Source organism: Gastrolobium bilobum, unplaced genomic scaffold (genome assembly GCF_033153095.1).
Source record: "Gastrolobium bilobum isolate Gb01-03AN ecotype WA unplaced genomic scaffold, APGP_CSIRO_Gbil_v1 utg11042, whole genome shotgun sequence".
NCBI lineage: Eukaryota > Viridiplantae > Streptophyta > Magnoliopsida > Fabales > Fabaceae > Gastrolobium > Gastrolobium bilobum.
This window is the reverse complement of record NW_026895259.1, coordinates 73,652-94,836: the sequence shown is the minus strand read 5'-3', so window position 1 is coordinate 94,836 and position 21,185 is coordinate 73,652. Positions and strand designations below refer to the sequence as shown.

At 36.2% G+C, this 21,185-nt stretch overlaps 2 protein-coding genes and 1 pseudogene across 2 annotated transcripts; all 3 read right to left on the bottom strand.

The window, feature by feature from the left end:
* Positions 1-7,538: 7,538 nt before the first annotated feature.
* LOC133302386 (methylecgonone reductase-like) lies at positions 7,539-8,394 on the bottom strand (annotated as a pseudogene).
* A 579-nt stretch (positions 8,395-8,973) lies between these two features.
* On the bottom strand, positions 8,974-11,058 carry LOC133302432 (protein REDOX 2-like). The gene is made up of 4 exons (XM_061502202.1): positions 10,639-11,058; positions 10,226-10,472; positions 9,929-10,108; positions 8,974-9,611 (listed from the first exon to the last, which is right to left on the bottom strand). Exons 1-4 carry the CDS (start codon positions 10,953-10,955, stop codon positions 9,387-9,389), a joined length of 969 nt encoding a protein of 322 aa, XP_061358186.1. The 5' UTR covers positions 10,956-11,058; the 3' UTR covers positions 8,974-9,386.
* A 1,197-nt stretch (positions 11,059-12,255) lies between these two features.
* Positions 12,256-18,125, bottom strand: LOC133302467 (methylecgonone reductase-like). Its single transcript, XM_061502247.1, has 4 exons — positions 17,809-18,125; positions 17,258-17,501; positions 15,067-15,246; positions 12,256-12,471 (listed from the first exon to the last, which is right to left on the bottom strand). The coding sequence occupies exons 1-4, from the start codon at positions 18,123-18,125 to the stop codon at positions 12,256-12,258; spliced, it is 957 nt and encodes a 318-aa protein (XP_061358231.1).
* Between the last annotated feature and the right edge of the window lie 3,060 nt (positions 18,126-21,185).

Here is a 21,185-nt window from a genome sequence, read left to right as displayed (position 1 = left end):
ATTCTCTCAGTGTGTTTGGTTTTCCTAAAATGAGACTACAATATATGAAGGTGTTTTCTGATGTGCAGTTTACAAGATGAGACATGTGATGCTAGTTGTTCTGCTCACGATGGAGTTTATAATATATGAAACTGTGTTAGTGATAGACTAAATTACTAATTTATTTATTTTTAAATTATTTGTATTTGTTAGAATATTGAAGTGTGATGGAGTCTATATTAGTTGGTAATAAGTTAAGTAAAAACCTTATAAATAGAACAACCGATAAACTCAATGTCTTAAGGTTTTAGTTTAAGACATATTATCTGAATAACTTAGTATGATTAGTATAATTTAGCCCATTGATAATGATTCCCCGTCATGGACTCCCTCACCTCCCTGACACAACTATACTTTCTAAATTAATTATGCATACTATTGAAAAGAAGTTTTTGTATATATATATTGAATAATTTACATGAGTGAGTATTTATACAAGAAAGAATTGCTAAGAATGACTAAGCGATGACTAATCAATCCTAATCACAATCAATTCTAATCAATCATAATCAATCCTAATCAATCATAATCAATCCTAATTAATAGGAAATAAAAACGGAAACATGTTTGAATTCTGATTTTCTACACTCCTCCTCAAGTTGGGAGGTAAATATTGATCATTCCCAACTTGCCAATCAAGTCTTCGAATGCTGGACGGTGTAGGCCCTTGGTAAGGATATCTGCCGTTTGCTCTTTGGTTGGAACATATATCAAACGCACACTTCCAACATCTAATTTTTCTTTGATGAATTGACGATCAACTTCCACGTGCTTTGTTCGATCATGATGCACAGGATTTTGAGCAATGCTAACAGCTGCCTTGTTGTCGCAATATAGTTTTATTGGCAGGGAATGTGAAATCTTCAACTCTTGAAGAAGTCTTCTCAACCAGATTCCTTCACAAACTCCATGAGCTAAAGCTCGAAATTTTGCTTCAGCACTACTTCTTGCAACCACTGTTTGCTTTTTGCTTCTCCAAGTAACAAGATTTCCCCACACATAGGTGCAATAGCCTGAGGTAGATCTCCTGTGTACTGATGAGCTTGCCCAATCTGCGTCAGTGTAGATTTCAGTTGTCCTTTTATACCTTTTTTTAAAGAATAATCCTCTTCCTGGAGTATTCTTGAGGTATCTAAGCACCCTATAGACTGCACTAAGATGCTTCTCCTTGGGTGAGTGCATGAATTGACTAATCATACTCACCGCAAAGGCAATGTCAGGACGCGTATGAGATAAGTAGATTAGTTTACCAACCAATCGCTCATATTGTTCTTTATCCACCTCATTCTCATCTTCAATACCTAACTTGGTATTAGGTTCCACAGGTGTCTCAGCACGTTTACACCCTAACATTCCTGTTTCCAACAAAAGATCTAGAACATATTTCTTTTGTGTTAGAGTGATGCCTGTTTTGCTCCTAGCAACTTCCATACCAAGGAAATATTTGAGAGTGCCAAGGTCTTTGAGTTCAAATTGAGTTGCTAGAAATTTCTTCAAGGTGTTCAATTCCTCAATATCATCACCTGTAAGAATTATATCATCTACATATACAATAAGAATAGCAATTTTACCATCCTTAGAGTGTTTGTGGAAGAGAGTATGATCAGTCTGTGCTTGAATGAAGCCTCTTCTTTTGACTGCTTGTGAGAATTTGTCGAACCATTCTCTGGGAGATTGTTTCAATCCATATAGAGACTTTTTTAGTTTACACACTGATCCATTTCCCTTTTCAAAACCAGGTGGAAGATCCATATAGACTTCTTCATGTAAGTCACCATTTAGGAATGCATTCTTCACATCTAACTGTTGCAGAGGCGAATCTAGATTGGCAGTAAGAGATAAGAGAACTTGGATGGTATTGACTTTAACAACCGGAGCAAAAGTCTCATGATAATCTATCCCATGAGTCTGAGTGAAACCTTTTGCAACCAATCTTGCCTTGTATCTGTTGATGCTATTATCTGTATTGAATTTTATTGTAAACACCCATTTGCATCCTACTGCCTGTTTTCCTTTGGGTAGGGTCACTATCTCCCAAGTTCCATTTCTTTCTAAAGCATTCATTTCTTCAAAGACAGCATCCCTCCATTTTTGATCATTGAGAGCCTCATGTATATTTCTCGGTATCTTTGTACTATCCAACATAGTATTGAAAGCACGAAACCCTGGGGACAACTTTCCATATGAAATATGATTAGAAATAGGATGAGTAGTACAAGATCGAGGACCTTTTCTGAGAGCAATGGGCAAGTGTAGATCATTTTCACCATGACACTCAAGTATTGGGGTGCTGGAACTAGAACATGGTTCAGAATCTTGGCAGTGTAGAGGCTCTGGGTTATTCACACTTTGAGGAGGCTTTCGCCTGCTATAAACTTGTCCCCATTTTGAGGAGGCTCTTGATGGTGAGGATTCTGTAGCTTCCCCTGTTTCCAAAAATAGAGGTAATACCGTGGCATCAGTAGGTTCCCATGACTGATCTTCATCTACTCCTATAGACTCCCCTTGAAGAGAAGTTGAGGGGAAGAAAGGGTCATTCTCAGAAAAGTGACATCCATAGAGACAAAGACCTTACGAAGAGAGGGTGAATAACATTTATAGCCACGTTGAGTAGGAGAATAACCAATAAAGACACACTGAAGAGACTTAGGATCAAGCTTAGACCGTTGATGGGGGGAATATGGACAAATACAACGCAACCAAATAACTTGAGAGGTAAGGAGGAGACACCTCAGAAGGAAGGGAAGATACGAACAAGACTAGAAAGAGGAGACTGAAATTTCAGAATGCGAGATGGCATTCGATTTATCAGATACGAGGCAGTGAGAACTGCCTCTCCCCAAAGATATTTAGGAACACTCGTGGTAAACATAAGAGCCCGAGCAACTTCAAGGAGATGTCGGTTTTTTCTTTCCGCAACTCCGTTTTGTTGGGGTGTGTCAGGACACGAGCTTTGGTGAAGGATGCCATGTTGGGAAAGATATTCTCCAAGAATAGAGTTAAAATACTCTTTGCCATTATCTGTACGAAGAATTTGTATAGCAACTTGGAATTGGGTTTGAACCATGGCATGAAATTTTTTAAACACAGATGCGGCATCGGACTTATCCTTTAGAAGATACACCCAACAGACTCGAGAATGGTCATCAATAAAGGTAATGAACCATCGAGTACCTGAAATATTTTTAACACGGGCTGGACTCCATATGTCACTATGAATTAAGGAAAATGGGGAAGAGTCATGGTGAACTTTAGAAGGATAATGAGCACGAGTATGCTTGGCAAGTTGACAAATATCACAAGAAAACAAACTTGGACTTTTATTAATAAATAAATTTGGCAACAATTTCTGAAGATAAATAAAATTTGGATGGCCTAGCCTACGATGCCACAACATAACATCATTACATGAATCAAAAGGAAACATCAAGTTTTTTTCTATAAAAACAGCTTCATGAGTCACATCCTCCTCAAAGTAGTAAAGTCCACCATCCTCTCTAGCACTGCCAATCATCCTCTCCGAGTCCTGTTCCTGAAAAACACAACCATGTGGAAAGAATTTAGCAAAGCAATGCAACTCAGAGGTGAGCTTGCTAATGGAAATGAGATTACAAGTCAGAGAAGGAACATAAAGAACTGATGTCAAAGTAATCAGCTCAGAAAGTTTAATGGTTCTGTGTCCCCCAATCTGGAAAAAACTGCCATCGGCGATCTTGACCCGAGAAGGTTCAGAATATTGAGTGTATGAACAAAACAAGCCAAGATTACCTGTCATATGATCAAAGGCTCCAGAATCAAGGATCCAATGATTTTGACTATCAACATGGAAAGTTGTACCTTGCTGGACCACATGACTAGTGGCCTTAGGAGGTTGAGTCAAAAGTCTCTGAAGTTGTTCAAACTGAGTCTTGCTAAGAAAGACACCATCAGAGTCAGAGGATGCATAAGGCTCATCAACCTTGTCATCAGTAGAGACCTGATATGCACGACCTTTATTTTGTCCTTTTGGCTTCCAATTTGCAGGTTTCCCGTGGATTTCCCAACATTTCTCACGGGTATGACCAATTTTATTGCAGTGGGTGCACCATGGACGACCATCCCGTTTTGATTCTCCGGAGGAACGGTCAATGGTACGGTTGGAAGCTAATGCAGACATATCATCAGGCTTATCAAGCGACTCCTTTTCTCCCAGCATAACTCTCCGTCTACTGGCTTCTCGACGAACTTCAGCAAAGGCGTCAGCAAGTGAAGGTAACGGTCGCTGCCCCAATATTCGACCACGAACCTCATCAAGATCTCGGTTGAGTCCAGCAAGGAAATCATACAGTCTTTCCTTCTCCAAGTGTCTTTTAAATTGGGTATTAGCTTCCAATCCCTTAAGATCAGATGCATAATAAAGATCCAATTCCTGCTATAAATTCGTTAGTGCAGTAAAATATTCAGTAACAGTCATACCCCTTTGACGAAAGTCTCTCAACTTATTTCTCAGTTCAAAAACTTGAGAGGTATTCTCCAGATCAGAGTAATTCTGTTGAACAGCATCCCAAATTTCCTTGGCAGTATCAAAGAACATATAGGTTTGGCCAATCTGTGGTTCCATGGAATTAGTCAGTCAAGCCATGACCAAGGAATTATTAATCTCCCAATTGTCATAATCAAGAGAATTCTCAGTAGGTTTCTTAATTCTTCCCTCAAGATAGCCCATCTTACCCTTTGCCCGGATGACCAACTTAACTGATTGAAACCATTGCAGAAAATTCTTACCGTTCAACCGGTGATTGGTGATCTGCAAACCTAAGTTGTCTCCAGAGGACTGAGAATTTGGGGTAGATGAGGAGGCGGAAGAGTGTTTTGAGGAAGCCATGAATAGAAAGAGAAGGGTTGACCGTTGATGAAAAATCAAGTTTTGTAAATTTTTGATCTGACCTTTGGAACAGGAAGGGGAGAAGCCGGCAAGAAAGTCTGTGCAAGTCGCGGCGGAAAAAGATGTTGGGAAGGCGGCGCGTGGAGCTCACGCGCCGGAGACTGGCCGCGCGTGTGATGGCGCGTGCGGCGGTTGACGGCGATGGGTCCAGCGGCGGTCGACTCGTCGGATCCTTCTGAGTCGAATGGTCACCTCACTTTCTTGCTCGGAGGTCAGTAGACTAGGTTTCTGTGTTGGACAGATTCAAGGAGGTGTTTAGGAGGTGTTTGACGGTGATGGAAGTGTTTGGATGGTTATTTCAGATTTGAATTAGGGTAGGAACGAACCCGCTCTTGATACCATATTGAAAAGAAGTTTTTGTATATATATATTGAATAATTTACATGAGTGAGTATTTATACAAGAAAGAATCGCTAAGAATGACTAAGCGATGACTAATCAATCCTAATCACAATCAATTCTAATCAATCACAATCAATCCTAATCAATCATAATCAATCCTAATTAATAGGAAATAAAAACGGAAACATGTTTGAATTCTGATTTTCTACACATACATAGAATTTATACTAAATAAATACCTTTTAGGGATTAAAATAAACTAAGTTGACAGAAGCGTTTCATATTTAAAAATTAAATAATACACATAATAAATTTAGAGACTAAACTGTAAGGGGAGGATAATTTCATCACCTGAGTTGCTTAATTTATCCTTTTTAAATAGCTTAAGTTAATTCTTCACAATTTTTGAATGAGATTTAGGAAATTAACAATGATTTTGTGGAAGGTATGAAAAGAAACGAAAAAATGAAAAAAAATCAAGTCATATGCTGCATTTGATTATTTAAACAAGATTTTGTTCTAGGATCGCCGTCCCAAAGCTCTTCCAAGGACTTGTAAGGTCCATTTTCAGTAGAAACATTTCTTCTGCCTTGTACAGACTGTGTTCTGCACTCTTGCTGATTTTGTCTGATTCCTCATGTCCCAGTTCCCAATCAAATCCTTCAAGGTTGTTTCACCCTCTCCTTGTTTAAGCTTTTCACAATGGCACTTGCACCTTGCTCATAAGATATCACCATCTTAGTGCTATCTGAATAATCTCCATTTTGGAGATGGATTCTCAGTATAGCATTGTCATCTCAATATAGTAACACTTATGATGTCAGAGAAAATATTATTCATGTAGAACGATCTCAGTATTTCCACAATTTCTGGCTAAATTTGTCTAAATACATGCTAGACATAATCATAGTAGTTAATTGCGCCACAATAGCGCCGCAAGCCGCGCCGTATGGGCGTTGCGGTGCCTCTACGCAAGAAACCACGCCGCACCGGAACGCAATAGCGGCCATTGCGATCGCATTTGCGGCCATATTGCTAACATAAGACAAAATGTCAATTTTGTCTTAAATTTAAATGTGTAACTGAAAAAATTTAAGAGTTTTTTAGTCGATCTGTGTCTCTCTTTCACTTCTGTTATCTCTGCATTTAAAAAATGTTTCTTTTTGTCATATATCTATTCCGCTATTTCTACAACTGCAACCCGGTATAATGCTATAGCGTTTTTCGGAGTTGGCCGTGACATGCTGCAATCCGCATTTGATAACTATGGACATAATTTAATGTATTAATGAAGATTATAAAGAAAGGCCCTGTTTTGTTACTTGGAATTGGGAACTACAATAGCCATTGTTTGTTTTTTTTTTTTCAATACACAAAATCCAAGAGTTGGTGGGTTTTAAGTCCTTCGAGATAACCATGTGATTTATGGTCTTGGGAGAATTGTCCCCTGTAATGGATCTGACAATGCTCTAATTGGACTAATAGGATAATCGGATATATAAAAAAAAAAGTCTAAAGCTTGTTTTATGCACATCTAGGAACAATGGAAAGACCAATAGTCTTGGCTATTTCAAAATGGTAATCAAGTTTAGTTAACATCATCATAACCTTATTGGCTAAAGATATTTAGTTGTAATTGAAAATAGTTTCAAATGTAATGATAACCTGCACCTAGGCTACATCCTTCTTTCTAGCATCACTGTAGGCCAACCCCAAAATACTTTGTATGCTCCTGGTGATGACCATGCACTCACATGGATTCCTTTCTGCTTCCAGAATTCTCTAGGTTTCCCCTTGTTCCGGATGGCCCAAGTACTAAAGTGGCCCAACTATCCAGGCCCAATATCGGGCGTGACCCCGCGTCAGCCCTTAGGGCTGACATGGACCTCCTCAACCCCCAACGTAGCAGCAGGTCCAAGGCATACTCCAAAATGTCCCATCTTGGAACGCTAACCATCGAAGGCGACTACGACAGACACAACAAAGGGAAACTCCCCTTTTGTCTGGTGCTGACACCGCCAGAATACAGAGGGCGCAGCACTGCCACAATGACAGCGCCAGCACGCCTAACACTGCATCATGGGAGTAAATCCCAAGGAGAGTTGACCTCCCCCTCACCAACCCACACCATTTCCCCTATAAATAGCCCCCATGGGCACACCTTACAGGTATCTTATGTATCGTTATACTGCCCATTTACTCTAGTCATATCATCCATTTGCTTATTATCTATTCACTGCTTACGCTTGGCTTTATACTTCTTAGCCTGGTCTGTATCAGTGCTAAGGGTATTATCCATACATTGACTCATCCCCTTCGGGAACATAGTGGGCTTATAGATCTCATCGGTACACCCCTGATGCCATGATAGGTTCATTTCCACCTAAAGCCAAGTAAGAGACATATCACCGATGAGTTTACTTCATCACTGTGCCAGAATGAATCAACTATTGCTAAGTTTTTATACCTCATTAACTGCTGAGAGATGGTGGCATTTTCTAAGAGTAGGGTGAGCTCTGTGATGCCAAATTTGCTAACACCAATAGACTTGACATTTTTTTTTTCTCGCCAAAAGGTGGCATTTTGATGGTTGTCCCAAGAGAAATATGCTTGCTGGAGTGTGGTCTTGAGAGCTGGGAGAACAAGGTCATGGTGGGCATAAGCGTTCAATAACTTTGAATTAATGAACACTTCATCACGATTCTTTATAAGGCCTTGCTCTAAAGCCTTTGACACAGCTTGGCCTAGAGGTTCTTCGGAATCATAGATAACAGCTATGAAGCATTGTTTCGACACGGCATTTTCGATACGTTTCCAATACATTCTCTATATGACCGTCAATTCGTCGATACGATACAATACGTTTTCGATATGTGTATCCAATACGTTGGAAAATAAAATTTCGGAGTATCGGTGCTTCGTAGAATAGCAGCAGTGTCAAAATATCTGTAGCCAATGTCAATGGCATCAACCAAAATTGAGGTGAGGGTTTCAAGAAGTGAAAGAGGTCTTGTTGCACTTCCCAGGCCTATCATGGGCATCTTATCCCAGATATTTAGTACTACATGTGGAACTCTCTTTGGTTCCATGTTCTCTTGTATTGGTTCAACGCTCAAGCTTTCCACAATTGTTTAACATGTTAACTTCGAGACTCTAGTTTTCAATAAAAATGTCCAACAATTGTTCCACGTGTTAGGTTGCATAAATGAAAATTCAAGACCCACGTAAGCTATTATTATTGTATTCTGGACTATTTGTCCCCTAATTTGGTTGCCGACTGAGTTTTCAAGAAAATTGGTTGATTTGTAAAATATATTTCATGATGTATATTTGTATTTTTTATCAAAGGAACAATATTTTTTAGAAATATTATGCATTCGTTCTTTTCCAAATAGCCCTAGTAACCAAGCAAATTTCATAAGCACTTACCATAGAATGTTAGTGCAATATGGTGGTGACAGCAACAATGCTTGCTGCTTTTGTTGGTAAGGATGGAAGGGCAAGTGACAAGAGGCATGTATGTATGTATATTTGGTATTTATTTATTATGTTTTTCTTAAAAAAGGAAGAAGAAGTAACACTTGAGACCCAAAAAGTTATGTGATCTCATTTACTAGCTATTGTTTACCATTTCTTGCTTGAAACCGACATTGTGTATCAGTATCATATATGCATTAAGAGTATTTTGTTTTATTTGGAGTTGGAACGAATATGGCAGAGCCACAGAGATTTCACACCTTTGAAGCGTGGCGCATGACAATGCAGCCACATAACCAAAACGTTACATTTGAGTGACACATGCAACACCAAACCTCAATGCTCTACATCAATGTCATACTCTTATTCAACTCTAAATCACTCGCTACACAAGGTTTCAATCAAGGACATTTGTAAAGCAAGTACTAAGGTTAGCTTGGTCTAAATATGAATTCAGAGCCAACCATGATTGCTAATGCTAATCCAATAATATAGTTTATTTACCTAATTAATATAAGACAAGCTAATAACATGGAATTCATATCTTAAAGTTTATTTACCTAATTAATATCCAATAATATAGTTTGAACTTTTGAAGAAATTTTCAAACATCACCATCCCAAAGTTCTTCCAAGGTCTTGCATGATCCATTTTCAGATAGCCACATGTCCCCTGTGAATTGCCTTTGCTGTGGAATCTGTTTAATCTTCTCTAATTCTTCTTCACTCAGCTCAAAATCAAATATTTCAAGGTTCTGTTTCATCCTCTCCTTATTGAAGCTCTTAGCCATGGCACTTGACCCTTGTTGGTACACCCATCTAAGTGCAACCTGGAATGACAATATGGCCATGAATTAATGTAGCAAGAACATTAACTTAAAAAAAAAAAAAATTCATTTCCCATTAAATCCAGTACCATCCTTATACGCATTCTTATTCTTGCATATTTATAAAATACTTGTTTTCCATATTCGAATCCGTGAGTGTTTCTATTTGAAAGTGTTTGAAAGTGTTTGATTGATTAAGCCATAAGCAGTGGCTTCTTTTTCTTCTGATAATTATTTGTTTATTTTTTTCAGAATGTGTAAATTATTGAAACTCACAATTGATGAACAAGAAGTTTTTCTTGTTTATAATGTTCAATTACCTGAGCTATGGTCTTCCCTTTTGCCTTTGCTATGTCATGGAGGATTTGATTCTCCATGACTGCTCCTGAACCCCAAAATATCTTATAAGCTCCAAGTGATGACCAAGCACTAACATGAATCCCTTTCTGTTTGCAGAACTCCCTTAGTTTCCCTTGCTGCCATGATGGGTTCATTTCCACCTTAAAAACCATAATATAACATCATAACCATAAGTGCCAAGAGTCACAAGACAACTATGATGATAACAATGTACAAAAACAAATAGATCTCTTTGGGTACTAATCACATTATGATACCTGATTAACTGCAGGAGGGATTGTGGCTATTTCAAGGAGTTTGGTGAGTTTTTTGGTACCATAATTGCATATGCCAATAGACTTTGCTAAGCCCAACTTGTAACACTCTTCCATGGCTTTCCACGTCCCTTCTATATCAAAGGGCAATAAATCTTCTTTGGAAAAAATTGTTGGGTTTTCAAGATCATGCCTCAGCCTCACTGGCCAATGAATCAGATAAAGATCCACATACTCCATATTCAGCTTTCTAAACAATAGCGTGTAGAACATACAAAAAATTTAAGCAACATTAATTTTGAGAAAACAATAAATAAAAGGAAAACAAAAACACACTATTAAGATCATTAGAAACAAAGTGAGAAAAGGCTACAACAACAACAACAAAAAAAGTGAGAAAAGGAGATTATAGTTACTTTAATGTGGTCTTGAGAGCTGGGACAATAAGATCATGATGTGCATCTGTGTTCCATGGCTTTGAAGTGATGAAAACTTCATCTCTACTCTTTATAAGGCCAAGTTCTATAGCTTTGGCCACAGCTAGGCCTATAGCTTCCTCTGTTCCATAAACAGAAGCACTATCAAAATGACGGTAACCCACTTCAATGGCATCAACAAAGATAGAAGAAAGGGTGTCATTTGATGGACGATTTTCCACTGAAGTTCCCATGCCAATAACTGGCATTTTGTGACCAGAGTTCAGCAACACATCTGGGATTTTCTTTCCTGCCATGTTTTTTTTTTCTTTGTTTTTCTGTAACTTTGCCACAAAAATGTAACTAGGAATAGAAGGCACAACTCTTTTAAAGTGGTTAAGTGCTATGGTGAGTGTTTGTCCTAAAGATGCTTTAATTTCAAATAATGCAAAGGAAAGTGATAATGTAAAGAGGGTACCTATGTTGTGTCCACTCGTTGGGATATTTGGTTTGAGATTATGGGTCCACATTCTAGGCTATGTGGCATGTGGAATGAAACTCACAAGTCACACTTGATAATAGACAATTATTGTACTTTAAAATATGAGGCACTATGCTGCTTAGACAAAGCATGTGCCACGTAGAGAGGATTGAAAACGAGGCATTTTGACCGTAGTGACATAAAAAGGCAACTTTTTCATATTAATTTAAAATTTAAATACTTTATCAAATTATTGGGTGAGTTTAGTGATAAGTGATAACATTACTCACCCCCGTAGGCTGTGAGTGGTCGGGAATCGAACTCAGCCTGTGGGAGTGAGTAGTGTTACCACTTATCATTAGACTACCCTTAATTGTTAGTTAAAATATATCTTATAATATATTTATTTTATAATATAATATAAATTTAAGACAAATGATAGTGAGTAGTGTTATCACTTGCCACCATTAGGTTATTCTTAATTATTGGTCAAAATACATCTTACAATATATTTATTATATGATTTAATATAAATTTAATTAAACTAGTTGAGTCAATGATCTAATGACTTAGTACCTCAATCGAAGCGATGAACATGTCGAATTTTAAAATACCAAGAGAGAAAAAGGCACCACTTCTATATGTTTTTGTCTTCATGCGTTTTGATGTAAACTAAATTCATATATAAAACAATATAATTTAAAAAGAGATGATATATATATATATATATATATATATATATATATATATATATATTCAGTTTCTAATTAAGTGCAACATGATGTACTCTGGTGATCATGTAATCCTTAAAGAGAAGAAAACAATATACACATACGGCATACCTATTCTCTGAGGATCTTATTATTAATTATTGGATTCGTATCAATTTCATATCAGAAATATACTTTAAGGAATAAATTAAGTAAATAATTGTTGCAATTTATGGGAAAAAGATTGTTTAAGTTGCATAGAAATATAATCATACATATAGGTAACAAATCATAGATTTGTTACAATTATTCTCTTATTAAACTTGTTTATTTAAGTATAGTTTTTAAAGGAACTGACATACATAGTTTTCTCCTTCAATATATAAAGGGAAGGAGGCAAAGAGTATTCTAGAGATTCATGTCTTGTCACTCCCAAAGATCTTCAATAGTTTTGTAAGGTCCATTTTCAGAGACAAAACGTTCTCCTTTGAAAGCCCTGTATTGAGGTATTTGATTGGTTTTCTCCAAATCAACATCGCTCAGCTTCCAATCAAATATTTTAATATTTTCTTTCATTCTCTCTTTGTTGAAGCTCTTCACTATTGGAGTAACACCTTGCTCTATTATCCATCTTAATGCAACCTGCAATAGCAGAGTAAATTTCACATGGACGAGGGTGGTTTGCTTTTTTCTTTAGTTGTCATGCTGTAATTAAACTCAAGCATGACATAACTATTTTTCAAAAAATAAGATTAGATAGCCAACAAAAAGTCAAAATTGACAACTTCCGGTGTACAATCCAAACTAGAGGATAGGGATCAGTATTAATCATATGTAGCTTTATTTTTACATTTTTACAACAACAAAAAATTGTTTTCAAATTTGGAGCATATTTTTTTTGTGTAACGGGAATAACTATTCACTTACCAAAAATAGAAAAAAAAAAGATGATTTTCTAAAGAAATAATCATAAAAATAAGTTGATGTTAGCAATGAATTGTACTTAATTTAATGGGCTGATTTCTGTTTTATCTTGACTGTAGAGTGTTGAAAATACTGGTAATTGGGACTAAAGAGAACCAATATGGCCCATTTGAGGAAAAGGTAAAATAATGAAAGTAATTGTATTTTTACTTACAAAATTTTACCTCATTGCTTTCAGATAAGAAAAAAAAGAAGGCCATGTGGGTGAGATGTAAGGCTGGAACAATTCTGAACCATTTGATGAACAAAAAGAAGCACATCCAGTAGTACTTTGGATGATTTTTAGTTTTTTTTTTTTTAGTTAATAGGCGTTTTCTGAGTGTGATATACACATTGAAGTCTATTAATTTTCGTTTTTAGTTGAGAGAGAATTTTTCTTTAGAATCTTCTTGCACATTTTGTTAAACTTGGTGTATTAGTATTCTGACTCTTGAAGAAAGGGAATTGACAAGCTTCTTTCTAGAGATATCAAAGATCCAACACATGCAAGCTTTGAAATTCTGCAATTATGAGTAGTTCTAGTATTAGGAGTTTTTCATTTCAAGAAATACTGGTTTGTAACTTACTGCTGTTAAGAATGGTACGGGGAGCCCAAAACCCATTGCAAGAGATACATCTATGGGCCAAGCGATAAACCACAATAAGTGGGCCGACACCACATTTTAACCCAAAACTTTAAGGCTGTAGGTTTATGGGTCTTTTTGCAGTTATATAGTCATCACTTGGTCTATGTCTAGTCGATGTGGTACTTCTTTATAACTCATACTTGAATACTTCCAACATCTTCCCCTCAAGTATGAGACCCAACATTATGCTCCCCCTTAAGGGCAACTTCTGCGGAAGTCTTTTTTCTTTACGTATTGGAGTCACACTAGCCTTCTGCGGAGGCCTTGAAACATCACCATCTCTAAATACCCGGCCCAGCCAAACCTTTGGCTCTGATACCACTATTGGGAAATTCTTTCCCTCAAACTCCAATGTCAAGCGGGTCCAGGGGAAGCCCGTGGCGGGGGCCACCACCAATGAGCTAAGGCTACACCAACCGTAGCAACTGGATCCGACACCATGTCTCAACCCAAAACCTTAAGGTATTGGGTTCATGGGTCCTTTCACTTATATACTCTTCACTTAGCTCATTACCAACCAATGTGGGACTCATCACACTTGATATCCCAACAATTGCACTCTACTTTTCCTTTCCCTTTTGCATTTGATAATGCATGTTACTTCAATTTTAGAATTTTTAGTTTTGTTCTTGATAATATGGCTAGCTAAATTTTTTCTTTTCTGGAATTCAAGATGATTGGATAAATCTTTTTTTTTTTTTACTAAACATTGTTATGACTTCTTTTATTTCATTTGATTAGCAACTCTTTTAGTTTCAAGAAATCTTGGGAAAGATTCTTGAACATTCTTGCAAGAATTATGATTGAGAAATCAAGTGAATGCATTCTTGCTAATTGAACCCTTTAGGTTAGGGATAACCAGAGGAAGAATTTGACATTTTTTGGATAAAGATTCAAAAGACCTTGAGAAATAATTCTTTTGGGGATTAAAACTGGAATTGGAAAATTTCAGCAAAATAACTTTAGTAGTTCAAATTCTGTGATGAAAGTGTCTTAGCAGTGGTAAAACACAGGGATGTGAATTGCTGAAGTTCATGAATTAAGAATTCCAAGATCTTTTCATTATTGATATTTGTTACTTAATCATTTTAGTTCCATTTTTTAATCCAGTTTTAATTACAAAACTAATTTTATTCAATTCTTCAGTTTAAAAGATTGGTCACTTACAATCCAAGAATTAAGGAATAGAACGAAAAAGAAATTAAAATCAATTGTTTCCTAATAAAGATTCTGATCATCTGATCTATACTACCCAAGAGGTGATTGATTCACTATCTCATAGCATGGGAATATTTTCCCAAATTTAAACCGGTAACTTTATTACTAGAAACAAGCTTACCATTATTCCAAAACTCACTATCTATTAGTTAGGCAACAAACAAAGACTAAGGATATTCTAATTACTAAAAATTTTCACTACTAACTTACTACCCATCACATCACCATTGGATCAAATAGAGAGAATGTTAAAAAGTTTTTGAAGAGAGAGAAAATGTTAATCTAATGGTGATTAGATAGATAGTAAGTTGATTGTGAAAAATTTTGGTAGTGAGAATATCTCTCCTCACAAACAAAACCAAAACTTTGTATGATGGAAAAGCACAGAAATCCGAGTGAGAAAAATCACCTGTGCTACAGTTTTGCCCACAGTAAATGCAATGTCCTTTAGGATTGGACTGTCCATGACAGCAAGTGAACCCCACTGAGCTCCATTAGCTCCCAAAGGGGACCATGCACTCACGTGAATTCCATTCTCTTTGCAGAATTTTCTCAGATTTTCCTGCTGCCATGCAGCGTTCATTTCCACCTGCAAACAATGCATTTTACTTTTGGATGAATGACAGAACATAAAGCTGAGAATTCATGTGGAAATCAGTTTTTTTTTTTTATGGTATTTTCAAACTAATTATTAAAGAATACAACAGTGCCATTTGTTTCACAAGTCCTGTGTAAGTCATATACTTTACCATTTATTTAGACTGATTCCTAACTCCTTTCCCTTTTTTCTTATAACTTCGATGATCATTTTTTTTTTTCACTTGTAAGATTATTCAAATAAGAGAAATATATCAAATGATGATAGCTCAGTTGGTGTATGAGAGCTGAGGAGGTGGGGATGAGAGCATCTATTTGATCTTCTCCATTACAACCTTTGGGAGAGATTTAAAGCCTTAATCCTAGACGATCCACTCCGAATCAGACTAGTCGCAAAACGATGAACCGATTAGAATATTTAAAAGAAAAAAAGAGAAATATGAACTATATAACTTAGACTCATTTTTTTTTATGATTTACAATAAATTAAGATTTAATTTATATATAATTTTAATATAGAAAGATTAATGTTTCGGTTTCTAAAAAAGAGATTAATGATTCTCATCTAAGCAGGAGATAAGTTATCTCCTACACAAATATTGGAGTGAATGACTATCCACGTAGATATATGTGCAAGAGATAAGTTATCCCCTCATATTTAGAGAAACATTAAACCCTTCTCAATATCATGGATTATATATAGTTTCATATATTCACAATTAGTGATCATAAATCTTAGGTAAATAGAATGGGATTGTTGATAAAGTTTTAAAGTCATTTACAAATCTTTGTTGACATCTTATCAGCCTAAACTTTGGATCCTCCGTGTCAATTTTTCAACTATTGTTCCATCGCTATCTGCTAATCAAATAAAACAGCTTTCCATCCCATTTCTCCCGGTAAATATGACATGTAATACTTCTCCTTCTCGCTCTTTTCCCGTGCCAAGAAACATATTTCTATTATTCCTGAAATATTCGATTCTCTAATTACCCGTGTAATCCTACTATACCTTATTGTTGTTCTGCTCGTATTACTCATATGGTAATGGGATCCATTATATTATCTCCTATCTATACCCTTACGTGTGGGTTGTTATGCTCATATTACTCATGTTGGATTCTTTATATTATTTCTTGATTTTGTTCTTAATTGTGTCCTACTTATTCTAACCTTTTAATACAATTTTCTTTCTATTATTCAACTAACCTCACATTCAAACCTTCAAATGCCCTTTTAACTCATTCTCGTTTTTTTAGGACCCACTTTTGAAGGAGACCATCACAAGCAGCAATAGTCATTGTGGTCTATGCTTTCGAAATTCAAGTGTGAGTTAGTGAAATCTTATATTGATTAATAATGGACTAAATGAGTATGATATAATTAGAAGGACTCATAACCTAATACCGTAAAGTTTTTAGTTAAGTTGTAGGGTCTAAGTTGACTTAATTTTGTTGCTCAGATGGTTTCTTCTTGCTATGAACATCCCCTGTTGGTCCAACAATTTCTAAATCCTCATCTTGATGTCTGGGGTCCACACCAACTAACCTCTTATATAAATGAAATGGGACTATTGAAAAATCTCTAAAACCATTCACAAATCTCTATTAAATCTCATGCTAGTATATTATTATGAGATTTCATTCAATAATAATAAGAGTTGTTAAGAAGGGAATGGCAATTAGTATACTAATGTATCACTATCATTTCTCTTTTACGAATTAATTTTTATTTACCATACAGTTGATTTCTTGAAATACCTAATCAAATGGACAATTACAAAGCAATTTGTGAATTAATAACCAACATCAAACAATAACAAGTTTTAAGGGGCATTTTCAAGATGATGGTTGGTCCAGGTCAAGGGCTCACCTCTGCTTGGCCATTTTCCCTAAGCCCAGAAGCCTCATTCCCAATCAAATACACATATGTCCATAATTATATAAGCAAACGAAATGTGAACATTTTTGTAAATTGAGATCACACTTGTAATAGAAGCATACCTGATCAACAGCAGGAGGAATAGTTGCAATTTGTAGGAGTTCAGAAAGCTTTTTGACACCAAAATTGCTTACACCAATAGACTTGGCCAAGCCCAATTTAGAGCACTGTTCCATGACTTCCCATGTCCCTTTCATGTCAAAAGGAAGAATGTCTCCTTTTTCATACTTAGCCCCTTTAACCCCTTGTCTCAACCTCAATGGAAAATGGATCAGGTAAAGATCCACATACTCTAGGCCCAACCTCCTTATAGAATGTCAAGAACAAAAAAAATAGAGAAAATCAAACCCAACACATATAATCAACACAAATCAAGAGAATTTCATTTTCTATTTCTAAATTATAACAATAAAACTGATGGATGGGAATGGATTCTCAATCTCATGTCACATGACCTTACGTGACACAATCTCAATCATCATAAATAAAAATAATTAAAGATAAAAGAAAACTGTTAAAATAAATAAATTATTATTGATTTATAATCGTATTACATCAGATCGTGTCATGTGACATGAGAATGATCCATTCGCTTAAAGGATAGTAGAATTACTCTAGAGAGCTCTTGAGTGCTGGAATCACAAGAGCAGGATGAGCATCAGTGCACCATAGCTTGGTAGTGACAAAAATCTCACAACGACTCTTAATAAGACCTTGCTCAAGTGCTTGTGCAATTGCAATTCCAAGGGATTCCTCATAACCATAATAAGCTGCAGTGTCAAAATGCCTATAGCCAGCTTGGATGGCAGCAATCAAAGCAGGGATGAGCTCATGAGATGGTGGTAAGGGTACCGTTCCTGTACCAAAACCTAGCATTGGCATCTTATGGCCTGAGTTTAGCACCACTTCTGGGATTTCCTTTGCTTCCATTGCAGCTAATAAATGATATCAAAGGGACAAAGATTGTTGAGGTATGGACATATACAAAGATTGTTGAGGTATGGATATATATATATATATATATATATATATATATATATATATTTATATTTATATATATATGAGGTTTACATTTCTGCAGCTGTTGTACGTGCAACAATAAATACTTGCCATATATACGTGAAAGCATTAAATGCGTATAATCATAACCATACAAAAGATGAAAGCATTAATGTGAGAAATCATAACCATACACACATCGTTGCTGCGGCGGCAGAAATAATTTTACCTATATATATATATATATATATATGGGTTTTATAAGAGTTATGTTGTAGGAAAAATGATTGTGTAATGTTATATAGATTCGTTTTGTGTGCCGTATTTTTTTTTTCTTTTTTCTTCAAAAAAGTGTGGGCCCCACAAAATATTGTGTGTGTAGGAAAGTTTGTTATGTCATATTAAATGACAAATCAAACTCATATATATATATATATATATATATATATATATAAATGACAAATGTTCAACATTGCACTCTTTCAGGCTTAATGAGGTACCTTTAATAATGCATTAAAATTCTGAATTAAATATAATAATAATAAATGTTAAGCATTAAATAGTAGATTATATATATATATATATATATATATATATATATATATATAGATAGATTCAGAAGATACTAGAATAAAATAAATTATTGGATTCAAGTGCTTGAAAATGTAAAAAAAAAAAAAAATTGTGAAAGCTAGCCCCATCATAATTTGGATATTTCCGCTTCGAACAAAATTATCTCCCGCGAAAGTGAAGGATACTTGTTATTTATATTTAAAAAAAGAATAAAATATATTATTAGGAATGAGAAAGTGGTGAAAGGTTTAATTTGGGCTTTAAATAGTTTATATGAAGCTATAGATTCAAATATCATTATTGTACTAAAAAATACTAGAATAAAATAAAAATTATTCTTATTTGTTATGAGTATATATACAATTCAGATTTTGACATTTGAATTATTTTATTCTTTGGTGGCGTCTTCAACGTTGAATGGGCTTTAAGCAAAAAGTACCCTTCTACTAAAAAGAACAAGAAGAAGTTTAATGGAGATCTCGGCGATTGGTGAACCATCCGCTGAGGAGGTTGATCTCTTGAAGCGTAGTACTGACAAAGCTAAAGAAGTGTTAGGGAAGAAACCGATATCTTATAAGGATACACTCTTACAGTTGAATGGGCTGAAAGTTACGGATGACGTCGAGGAAAGGGATTGGTTTGAGGAGTTGGATGTTCATGGTATGGAGGAGGATGTTCAATCAAATGACCAAGATGATCCTTTCTGTCCTACATACAGATTTTCAAAAGAACTATATAAGGAGAGTTGCAGGCCTTGGAAGCAAGCTGTGATTATCAAGCTCTTGGGAAAAAAGGTTGGTGTAAAGTTTCTGCTGAACAGACTCTTGAAGATGTGGAATCTGTCGGGGACACATGAGTTCATTGATATGGAGAACGATTACTTTTTGTTTCGTTTTGCGGATTTGAATGACTACAACTTTGTTTTGGAGGAAGGGCCTTGGATTGTGGCAGACCATTATGTTTCTGTTCAACGGTGGCGACCATTATTTGATCCTTACGAGGACAACCTTAAAAAATTAGCTGTTTGGATCCGTATTCCAGGGTTACCTATGGAGTTCTATACCTCCCAACATTTGCGGAACATAGGTGATCTATTTGGGAAAACACTGAAGATTGATAGGAACTCTATACGTAAAAGTGATGCTGGTGATGGGGTTGTTACGGAAAGGGCCAAGTTTGCGCGTATTTGCGTAGAAGTAGATCTCAGTAAAGGCTTCTTGTCTAAATTCAATCTCATTAATAAGGTTTATACGGTAGGGTATGAAGGCCTTCACATGATCTGCTTTGCATGTGGTAAGTATGGGCATAGGCGTGACACTTGTTCTTCGGTTTCGGTGTCAACCGATAGTCATTCTCACCAAAAGGATGTTCGTGCAGAGGTTGTTAACAATGGTGTCAGGCGTGAGATGGCAGAAGGTGAAGCTTTTGGTTCTTGGATGATTGTCCAAAGGAGTCAACGGGGAAGGAAGGCAAAAGCTACCATGGAGACTGCCGCAATCAATGCTGCCGCAATCAATGCTACCGCAATCAATGCAGCCGGGAATCAGGGGTCATCCGTTACAACTGGCCAAAGGAGAATTAATGCTCAAGGAATAAATCATTCTGTTTCACGTCCAGCTAAAATCAAGCAGCAGAAACCCGATAATCATGTGGGAATTAAATCGGCTACAATGATTAATGCAAAAAATAACGGTTCTGGAGCTTCAAAGGTGGCGTCTTCAACGGCTGGATCAAGATTTTCAGTTATTTCTGACGAAGTTAATGATAATCATGATGTTAATTATGAGAATATTCAAATCATTAATGATAAGCATGGCCCCTCTAAGGTAACCGCTAGTGCTGATTTGAAAAAGGGTTTAAATAATAAGATTTCGAATTTTCCTCGTGATAAACGTTATCTTTCAGCAGCTATTCTCCCTAGCTCAAATACAGTTACAAATTTGGTGGGACCCTCTATGCCAAATCAAAATCTAAGTGGCCCTGAGCTTATGCCAGTTGTTCAAAAAGGTACTGTTATTCCTCAGGTAGAAGAAAGGATTTTGTCTCGACCACAAGAGGCTACTGTTTCCAAGTCTTCTACTTTGTCGCAAAATGGAAAAAAAAAGAAAGAGTTACGTGATGAAATTAACAGGAATAAAAAGGCAGTTGCCTTATCTATTGTCCCAAAGAGTTTTAAGCAAAGGGCTAAGCCGTTCATTGCTTCGAGCTCGGCAAAAAAAATTTCAGCAATGGACATTAATGGCAGAAAGCCTCTTGTTCTCTCTTCTACATCATCTCCTCCACATGTGGTAACTCCCTCAGATTCCGGTAAAAGGGAGGATGAGTTGATATTTCCATAATAACGCATGACAACAAGAGTCCGGTTACTCTTTCCAGCTCGAAGGATGTTGAGGCTTCGAATGCTAGTTTGAGACCTGC